At 41.9% G+C, this 11,254-nt stretch overlaps 1 protein-coding gene across 1 annotated transcript in view; it reads left to right on the top strand.

The window, feature by feature from the left end:
* The first annotated feature begins 10,903 nt into the window (after positions 1-10,903).
* LOC118734392 overlaps positions 10,904-11,254 on the top strand; it is a 64,626-nt gene continuing 64,275 nt past the window's right edge. Inside the window, exon 1 of the mRNA XM_036464116.1 lies at positions 10,904-10,987. Within this exon, the coding sequence (XP_036320009.1) occupies positions 10,904-10,987 (84 nt within the window). The remainder of the gene's footprint in view (positions 10,988-11,254) is intronic.

Here is an 11,254-nt window from a genome sequence, read left to right as displayed (position 1 = left end):
TTTAAAAAAAATTTTATACTTCAATAAACAGGCCCAAGTATGAATGTAATTTCACACTTTTGCAAAACATTTCGATGCATTACCACAATTTGCACAAAAGCAGAAACAAAAAAATGCGTGTGTGCTGTACGAGCACGCAAAGGACATAATTCATGCGACAGCTCAACACAATCAACCACACAGCGCCGAAAAAAATAAAAGAAAACAAAAAGCAATGATCCACATTGGGTCCTCCACCGCTGGGCTCGGATCGGGAAAAATGGGCTTTTAACACGAGAATCCGCACTACAAGGGACACTAAATTGGTTTGTCCACACAGGATATGAAATAAATATTCGTGAATAAATAAAATATCAGCCGGACAAAACATACAACAGGACACGCATATCCTGCATCCTTGCGCGCACGCCAACACCACCTCACCCACTGCCCAGCAAATTAATAACCACAACAGTCAGTGCGAAAAAATTGTAAATGAAGAGAAAAAATTGCAGAAAAAAAATCGTAAAAAAATTACCAAATGACGACAAAGTGATTATGTTGTTGCATGTAACTGCCGCGTGTTTGGTGTAATATCTGGTGTATCACATGCAGATTACAACAGCAGGCCAAGTGCCACCAGCGGCATGTGCCAAGTGGCAGGTAAAGCGTCACGACGCGGCTGAGGCGGGTGCAAGCGGGTTTTTGTTTTGCAAATTGAAATCGTAAAAAAGCCAACGAGCTGTGGAAAATCGCAAGCGGAGCAGGGGGCATCGAATGGAAATGAAAAACAGATACCAGCAAATAATTTTACTAACTGTAAGCCGAGCTAGAGCCCTGCAAAGGGGAGTTGAGCAGCGAATGCTTGGCTTTCATAAACGCGCCCAGTCGCGCCACTCGTCAGCTCGTCAATTTGCAATAAAGTTGTCAGCGCAGCACAGCTGTGGCAATCACCACGGGGACAACGATGCAAACACCCGCACACATGCATGCATGCATACAGCAACAACTACACTGGAATGGAGTGGCACAAAGGCGCAGCATTGATTGCGTGTGGCAAGTTCAACTCAAAGCAACAAAAACGATAATACACAAGAATTACGCTTTCAGTCGGGAAATAAAGAAGCAAAAAGCGAAAAAAAAACCAACGAGCGGGCGGGAAAACAATCGGAAAGTAGGGAAAACAAAGCTAAAGCAAAAAAAAAAACAACAATGCCAAAACAACTGAAGCGAAACGGGGAAAATGTTAAGTCAAATCAAGTGGGGTCTGGCAGCGTGCGAAAGCTGTCATTGCAGCTGTGATATAGCAGCTCCTTCTCGACAAGCGCATCTGGCCCCTTGGTGCCGCTTTATCAGCCACCCCCACCCAGCAGGCAACTGTTGCTCTGGCGCTGAGCGCTCCACCCACCCGCGGCGGCGTCACAGAGCAGCGTCTATTTACATACAAGCCACGGCAAGGACATCATTCAGTCAATTGTTATCATTTTACTCCCCCAGCCCTCGCCGTCCGGCCACTTCGTTGTCTTTGTTGTTGGCACCGGCTGACACTGCCACCAATGCGGAGGCGAGTTAGCTTTTGTTGCTGTTGTTATAAAAGCCGTAAAAATTGCGGATTACAATCGCGGATTTCAATTACAATTGTTGGCTGTTGGCTGTTGGTTGCCGCTTTGTGCTCCCCATTCATTTCCTGCGTTCGCAGTTTTTTCGCGCATTGTGTCCTTTGTGAATTTTTTTTATTTATCTTGCCACCGCAGCACACAAGCAGCTCCGCTCGCGCCCCCTCCCCCACCCTGCCAATGGATTGTCGTTGTTGTTATGTGTTGCATTTGTGTGGTTCGTTCCACTTGAAGTGGCTTTATTTGCTTCTGTTCGGCAGCTTTCAGTGTCCTTTCTGCGCCGTTTTCGAGTGTTCCTTAGTGTATCCTTAGCCAACCTTGGCATTTACTTGCCAGCCACTTGAGTGGTTGCTTATTTGAAAATTAGGCGTATTCCGGCGCCATTTACACGGTTGGGGCTGGCATTTTTTTGGGGGAATTCTTTTATTGTTTTAAGTGTATTTGATTGTTCTTTTAGCTTGTTTATTTGACTTTTAATTTGGTGAATAAACATTTTTATTTTCTTGACCCCATTCTCAAAAATTCTGATAAATATGCGATAGCCGATGCTTAAGCATTGAAAAAAGTTCCACTTAAAAAAGATAATCCCTCTAATTGTTGGCAAATACAATGCGCTTTATTTCGACAAAAGTTTTTAAGTTGCTTCGTTAGCCGGATACATTGTACATTTGTATTTACTTAGGCGAGCCAAAAATAAATAGATCTACGACCATTCGAATGGTATTGGTATTGGCAAGAGTTGCAAAGTCTAGCAAAGCGCATTATGACCCAAGGCATGTAATAGGCTGTGAAAGGCAGTCAAGGGTCGTCCCTTTTTGATAAAAAAAAAAAAAAAATCCTTCCAATACCACTTCCAGAAATTAGTGTCTGGAAATCGGATACGTTTAGATTCTATAGTTCACATGCATGGATCTGGCGTCAGCTTCTAACAACTCTTGTTGAGAGAAGCCACAATATTTCGGGGCGTTTGTAAGGAAATTCAACACGAGGTCAACGCAACCGATGTTACCGATTTTAACCGAGCACGTGGTTTTTTGACAAAAGTGTAGATCAAAAGATTGTTTTTTTTTTTTAGTTTAAAGGTGACACAAGGAGTGAATTTGAAGGAGAAATATTGTGATTGTTCAAACTGTACTTACAAGGACTGGAGGTAATAAAATTTGGGCACAGCTTTACTTCCCTCTCATCGCTAGATATTTTTTCCAGCAGAGCAGCTGGTTTGTGTTTTGTGTTTCTTGTTTGCTCCAGTGCTATTATCTGTTCAATCTGCCTTAGGGGTTAACCAATAAAACCACTTTAATGAGGTACACGTTTGTTGTTTTTTATTTTGTGCTCTACCAATATTAACGAGCCCCGACTCCGGAATATATTCGCAAAATCATCGAGATGTCTTCGACAATAGTGGGCATTTTAATACGTTTTAAATTTCCGCCAGAACCTTCTAAGTCCTTCTTCTTATTCATTGGCGCTGCAACCACCTAAACGATGTTGGCCGAGTACAAAGGAGGTCTTTCCATGAAAGAGAAGGCCTTCCCCTTCCCCTACTGTCAATATAGTGACGCGGGTTGTGTCCCTTCAGACCTGGAGCGTTTCGACGCTTGGTTCATGTACCCCACATCAACTCGACACTGTCGCATTAGAATAGCTCAGTTGGTAGGCCATCCGCTCCAGTAGCTGATTGCAATTCGTACCTGTGCATAGACAGGCGGTGAGATATCGCTTTTGTCGTCATCCACTGGTAACTCGGATTCATCTTCTTCACAACTAGCCGTGCTGCTACCATTCAGTAGGGAGGAAAAGTGTTCCTTCCCTCTGGAAATCGGTATTCACAACTTCGCAGTGGTTGTCCTTACAGGTGTTGAAACCTTCTGTTAGTCGCTTAACTTTATTGTAGATTTGTCTGATGTTGCTTCTGCATTTTAAGCTCTTCGTATTCACGCATTTCGGCCTCTCCCTTTAACTTTGGAAAATAAGCGTCGCTTCCTTTTTCAGCCCCCTAGGTACATACATATATCGACCCCACATAAATTGCATTTTGCTCGATCGCAGCTTCGTGACATTGCTCATCGTATCAGTCGGGCTCGCTGAAATCCGACTTCCTGCTCCACTGCTCGCAAATGACGGTTTGTTGAAGAGTGCTCTCTGAAAGCGGGTGTGAGAGTCGAGTGGCGAATAAATTGGCCGTCAGTTGTGATTGCAGCTTTTCGGCATTAATTATATTATTCAGTTTAATATTTTTAAATTATGCTGATATATGTATGTAAGTTCTGATCTCACTTGCTCCTTGGATAAGCTCTTATTATAAGGTGTGAAAGGGAAATCATATTTTGCCTACAATCCATAAGTCATTATTTTTCTGTATATTCATAAGGACGCTCAAGAAAAGGGCGCATACTTGCTTGGTAATGCTGTGCAATTGTTGGTAAAAAAAATGATAACTCATGCCTCACAACTCAATTATCAAAGGATGTGTTGATTTCAGTTCAAGATTCGGTGACAGGCCTTCGATAAAAATAAAAAAAAACTATGCCAGCATACATAGTAAAAATATTGCGTTGTTGATGCCGTTTAGGGATGGGCGGATGAGAAAACAACTATTAAACAAGCTGCAATTTCAGAAGCGCAGACAAGCAACAAGGACGCGCACGTTGCGGTACACGCTGACAAAGGATACTCACTGTAAGATGCCATTTTGTATTTCTCTTTATTTTCATAAAGTATTGTATTGATGTAGCGAACGATATTGTTATGTATACGTCAATATACAGATGTATTTATGTGCGCATGGATCAAAATTAAAAATAAGGAAACTGGTAAAAATGTTGAAGGATATATACTCCTATATATGTATGTATGTACATAAGTGCATGCCGTATATCCCAAATTTTTTACCTTGATTTCGATGTTTATAAGTAGATACTTATGTCTGCATTATATGTACATATTTATATATCTGCAAGCATACACACATACATACATATGTACAAGTACGGGAAGCTCTCACCAATTCCATTGTGTAATCCCGCACGCTAATGGACTTCGATTTCTTTAGCTGCTTTTGTTCTGACCCAATGTTGTATCAATTTTGAAAAAAAAACTATTTTGAAAAAAAGTTAAATTATTTGTGCGCGTGTGTGTGTGGGGTTAGTTTATCACTATCAACATCCTATTTTCGTTGACTATTGTATTTTATGCCAATGGAAAAGGATCCTCATCCTGGTTTGGTTTTTTTTTTTATTCTTTTCATCGTTTTCGCAAAACTATTTCGCAAACACGAGTAACAGTCGAAAATACATATAATCTATATTCTACACTCCACTAATTCATTTAGAGTTTTTGGTCTTTGCCGCAGTTAATTTTCCTTTCTCGGTATTGAATTTCTTCAAAAGACAAAACAAACTATTTACTTTTCGTAATCCAGTAGCCAGCTGACTACACAGCTTTGCGTAATCCAATTATAGAGTTGTACGTAATTTTAAATAATGCAGGAGAACAAATTCCGAAAATTCCAGCGAAGGAATGGAATTAGTTTTCGACATTTGATATTTCAGTTCAGTAAGAAAAAAACTTTCTGTTAATAATTTCTTCTCTGAGAATATTAAACGCGGTAGTGGTGGGCGCGAATACGTTTGAATGCCATTGTATTAATAAGCGCTGAATGGCATGCCATAATTTCAAATTACGCAATTAACACAAAAATTCGTATCATCTAACATCCGCACCGACGGCAAACCTTGGTTCGAATGCATGCAAAATCAATAATTACCTAGTGTCCGTCAAACAATTGTCCAAATCAAAATGGGTAGAGTTGAAATTTCAATTAACCGCATACCAGCTCTACAACAAAAGTATGCAAAGTCAAGCGAGCAACGGAGCGCCGCAGCAAAGCGCGCCGCAGCAGCCAAGTCCATTGCCAAGCCATCAGCTGCATAATAAAAAACTGCCATCGAGGCTAAAATCGCCCGCCGCCTGCCCATTCAGCCAGTTCAGCACGATCGCGCTCCAATGGCGGCTTTAGCGCAGTAAAAACGGCAATCAAAATTCAATTGACACGCGGCTGACACACACGTACGCAGATTTCCGGTTGTCGCGGTCCAGGTTTTGACAAAACACAAACAAAAAACAACATAAAAAAGTCAGAAATTTAAAAACGTTGCCACAAGCGTAGTCGGTTTAATTAAATGTCATTAAGTCGTAAAAGTTCCCCGTCAAACGAAAGCACACGCACGCCCGCACACACACATACACACTTACTCTCTACGTGCATATATTCAAATTGAATGCGATTGGATGGATGGTTGACGTCTTCCAAGAGGAAAAACCTTCATTTGGTTTTAATTGTCGTGGCGCAAACCTGCGCGCACAGGTACTACTAGGCTGCGCTTGCCACAAATGACATGCGACGAATTGGTGGCATCGGTCAATGACGCGTCGCCGAACGACAAAGTAGGCCGCTCATCTCGCGCGTTTGACGCTTTGGCGTTTGTTGACGCATGACAACTTCTTCCGCAACAACGCCCGACCGCCAACCGACCATCGATCGCTGACTGACTAATGACGATAGCGATTGCGATTACTGACGTCCGTGCCATTGGCGCTGATGAACTTAAACGACCATGTCCATAGCTTAGCATTGCTCTGGTAATGGCTATGGCAATGGCAGTGACAGTGCCGACTGGCGTCTGGCGTCTGGCGTGTGGCACTACGAATCAAGCTGCAATGGGCCTTCGCGCTGCTCGGTTTGATAATGAGTTTTCGGGCAATTTCGTGACTGAACTGTAACGCTTTTGATTTCCTTTCACCTTCCGCGCTGTGCGCGCTGCGATTAGAAACGGTCGCAGAGCTCCATCAACAAACTCCGCGACGCTACGTGGTCGGTCCGAGTGCCAACCGAAGAACGTCAACAATGAAGAGCTCCACTTCTGTAATGATGATGACATTGTGGCGCTTGTTGCCCATTTTTCATGGGCAACAAAGAGATCATGCAAACGAAAACCAGTTGTTCCATTTTAATTGTCATCGGCCGTTAGGCAAGTAGATTTTCATCTACAAGATGAGTACCAAATACTGGACGTCGCGACGACAGCAAATGCAATTGCAGCTGGCTGTGGCTGTGGCAGTGGCAGTGGCAGTGGCAGCAACGGTTCTTCCACCGGTGACTTGCGACTTGTGTCGCATTTGTTTGGACATGTTGACAGGAGTGAGGCGACGCTCTGGCACAGTGATGCAGCTGCAGTGATAATGCAACTATTCCCCATCTAAAAAATACGCTTAAAAATGTTTACATATTTTGTATTTAGAAATCATATTTGTTTCGCTTGTAATGAGGAAGAGGACATTAGAAGGATCGTTTATAAACATAAAAAAAAAATTGTTTATGAAACTCTTCCTTTGTTCAAAGTCTATTCCTACACGAACCGGTTGCAATACTTAAACGAAATTTATTTGAATAAATTTAGCGATATGTAGCTCCAGTTTTGATTTTACGAAAATTGTATCCTCTCATCGGCATGTCTACTTTTACTCCAATTTTTATTTTTTTCCTTTCTTTACCTATTCAAGTCTGTGGCGAATCTCATCTATTTGCTAATAATCGTTTGACTTCCTTTCCCCAAAGGCGCTCATTCTTCAAGTAATCTTCGCTACGTCTACGTATTTGCCTATTAACTGGTCTGGCTAGTTGCGCGATTGCTGCAGAAGTTGCATGCAACAAACAACATGCCACAGTAGCCACCGTCGTAAGTGTACATTTTAGAAACTGTTTCGCTAGTTGCCGCAATTGAATTGTTACCATTCATTCAAAGTCACATTCATCTTATCCTGACCTACCCGGCGGTCCGATGTGGCAACTCGCTGTCATTGCAGCTACGAATGCCTGGCTGTCGACTGCCAGTTCCCGCCTGCCCAGCACCAATTCTCCTCGAATGCCACTTCGACTGGTTGTTGTCAAAGCGGTGCGCCGTTTATTTTCGCCGCAGTCCGGCTGGCTTTGTGTCATTTCCAAGCAAATCTCAGCAATTTGCAGTTATTAATTCGTTGCGGCAACTAAACTAGAATTTAACTACTGTCGCCGGAGCTTCTACTTTTTACTTCGTTCACTGCAGCTGCGACTGTTTTTTTGTTGTTTTTTTCTTGTTTCTAATTTCATCGCCATCTCGCAGCTAAGCCCAGTGTTTTGGTTTATTGAGTTGAGGGGCTGGCGGCTGGCGGCTGGCGGCTGGCGACTGTCGCTTGATGTGCGTGTCGCGTTCTAATGGCACATTCTGGTAAATGCGCTCGAAATTGTGACTGTTGCACGCAAACTGGTAATTTTCGTATATCTTCGCGTTTATTTGTATGGCTAATGTGTGGCTTACGGTGGCCTGAAGAAGCTCTTGCGAATGGAAGCTAAGAAGAGACATCAGAAGTGAGCATAGTAACGTATAAGTTTATATGAAGATTGTTATAGCCGGCGAACGCGGCAAGGACTGGTCAAATTAATAAACATTTCAAAATGTATTTTCTGGACACTCGCAACAAATTTTTTTTTTGTATGAAATATCTTTATCACTGTATTTAAGCCATCACTTGATTTGCGAGCTGTGTTGCCAGAATTTTTTTTCAAAATTTTTGAAAAGATGTATTTTTGACTAAAAAACCGTAGCAATATAAAACGAAGACGGTTTAAAAAAATAAGGTGTTTTTTTTTTTATTTTACTTATTAAAAAAAAAATAACAATAAACGACTGATTTAAAATAAAATAACACAAACCGCTTAAATTATATCTAACTAAACAAAAGTATACTTTATGGAATGGAACATTTAAATTACACTAATTTAATGAAATTCGGTTGCATTATTTTTCGTAAATTGTTTGATTTTGAGTTTAGTACCTTCTGAAGCTTATTTTTTAACAGATCTTCGAATACCTGAGAGTGTTGGAATTTGTAGTTTATTTCTTGCATTATTCAAATTTATTTAAGAAAATATTATTTCCACATTGGCTGTGGCGACTGGAATGCGCAGGTCAAATTTTTACCTTAAAAATTTATTTACAAAAAAACCGTAAGAGAAATTTTAATTTATTCGTTCGGAACTTTCGAAACAACTCTAATTTGTACTACGACTAAATTTAAACAATTGTAAGCAAATCATTGCGAGTACTAAATGCAGGGTTGAAGCGAGCAAACCTCTTCTGCGACCAAATGAATATGCAATATTTTATTGAAGCTTCTCATACTCGGGCCCCAGCCTGCCTTAATACTTACAATATTGACAGTCGGACATCGATAGTATTCAATAGTATTTTCAAAACCAGGGGAAGTGTGAGAATGGGCTTCAACTGTCAAGAGATGTGTACACTGCTCATCCGAAAAACTCAGTGATTTTTTTTTTGTGAGTGTTCGGTTATGAGTTTTGCTCTCGGCGTACACTACATTTTCTCACAGTTACAGAATCCAGCCCATGGCAAGAGTGTTATTTCGTTTGGTCTCCAGATTAGCATAATCGGTGGTGTTCATGTTGGATCCTAAATAGACAAGAAAGATTTTTTACTACTTCAAAGTTATGATTGCCACCAGCAGCATTGTACTCTGCGACATTAGTTTAAAGAAGCTTTGTCGTTTTTTCTAAACGGCTCGGAGAGTTGCCTCGCAACTTGGACGGTTTTTATGGGATCCCAGATTTATACATGGCTTCGTGGAGCCAGCTTTTATTCTTGCCTCCAAAAGCAGATTTAAAATCGACACAAAAGTTGTGTCTATAGGGCACTGAATACCCTGAAGTATACTGAGGTTTCAGTCTGTAAACGACCAACCTGTAGTTACGTCTTTATAAAAAATGGATACTTTAAGATAGGACCTGCTACATTTCAACAAGAATAAATTAAGTATTAGTAACGCGATTCACTTTGGTCATAGCTCCTTGATACAGTGCTTGCTGAAAGTGCTCTTGAAACTGAACATACAAGTTTCTCGTGGAAATACGAGCAGTATGAACGTAAGAGGAGGAAAAATGGCAAACCGAAACCGGTTTGTCTCCAAACCACAAATATATCAAATGCAGAAATCCGTTCAGAATCCGTAAGCCTAATCGAATACTTCGCAATCCGAAGAATGCACACTTCAAATTTCTGGGGTAGATAATACAATTCCACAATTCCTCATTAGAAGCAACAGATGCTGGACGTTGACAAATCAATCAATATTTGTTGAAGAAATAAATAATAAGTTTTGCCGAAATTTGTTTGGTTTTTAGTGCGAGTAGTAAGCAATAACCCTTTCATTTAATCCAACTGAGCGTACAACATTTTCTTGGCACTTCGCTCCTCCCCCGCTGACTGCACAACAAATACATATCTAGTTAATAAGTCCAAGTGGGGATATCCATCAAAATCCGTCATTGTCACCGCCGTAGCCAGCCGCCGCCTGTTGGACGCGGCAGTCAAATGTCAAACCGTTTTTCGACTCTTTTCCAATCCACCAAACGCTCGCAACCTGCATCCAACAACTGTTGCCACATTCAATCAACTGAAAGTTGACATGTTCAACCGGCAACTATTTACTTCACATGCGCATAACTATGTGTGTGTATGTGTGTGTATATTTGTATGTATTTATGTTTTGATGTCAGCTCCGGAGTGATAGTCCCACTTGGTTTATTAGCGAAACGTTTTGTTGGATGTCAGTTCGGCGATGCTCGACTAAACATTTCTGACATATGTCAAATTTATTCTCACACTTGGTGTGACGTAATGTTGTTGGTGTTGCGCTTGTCGCTGTATGGTGTGAACCCTACGCAGCCTTTGTTGCTGCCACATTAAGATTGATAAGGATTGGATAATTGAGCGAATGCGGATGAAATTCCGAGTAAGCAACTATGTTACTTGTCACAAAATACTGCGTCGCTGCTGCCGACTTATCTTATCGCCTGTGTCGTTGAATGAAGTTTTCCACTTTTATTTTCATTCAAAGCAGGCCTGATAAATGCTACACTATTAGCTTTTACGTAAACATGCAAGAGGTGCTACGCTGAGCGCGGATGCTGCGCGGCACATAGCTCAGCTCCATGCGCGGTTGTGTGTCTGCTCCAAAGTGGCCCTCACCTCATGCGCGCCGCCTTCACTACCGCTGCCTTTGCCACTGTCGACAGCGGTGAGGTATGCAGTGTGTAATGCAGACGCGACGCTTGTCGACTAACAAGTCGCGGTCACCAGCAGTGGTGCTGTTGCATTTGCATTTTCTGCAGGCGGTACTGCGTTGACCAAACGGCTGCTTATCAGCGCTGAAATCTCGACAACAACAGCCACAGTCGCTGGGCTGCATTCAACATGCCAACACCATCAGCGCATGCGCGGCAGCAACAACCAGCGATTGCGGCGATAACCGCAACAATGCTGAGCCAGCTACGCGATGTACGCAATTGTGTTGCAAGTTGCTTTTGCTGTTCCTAGATACCGTGGACACGGACCCCCTATTTTGTCAGCATAGGTAACGCGGTAATGGGAAAACCTTGTATCCATTGCGTCGAAGACAAATACAAAGCGCGAAGTTCTGAAGTTAAGCCGAAATCGCCAATTGTACAAGCGAAATTTTGTGTCGTCAAACTTGAAAGTAGTTTCATCGAGGTGGTCGCAGAAACCAAAGGAAACTGTACCACAATGAAACTCTACGACCATTGC

Source organism: Rhagoletis pomonella, unplaced genomic scaffold (genome assembly GCF_013731165.1).
Source record: "Rhagoletis pomonella isolate Grant_MI unplaced genomic scaffold, Rhpom_1.0 Rhpom_scaffold_00002, whole genome shotgun sequence".
NCBI classification, from domain to species: domain Eukaryota; kingdom Metazoa; phylum Arthropoda; class Insecta; order Diptera; family Tephritidae; genus Rhagoletis; species Rhagoletis pomonella.
This window is presented reverse-complemented; position numbering and strand designations above follow the sequence as displayed.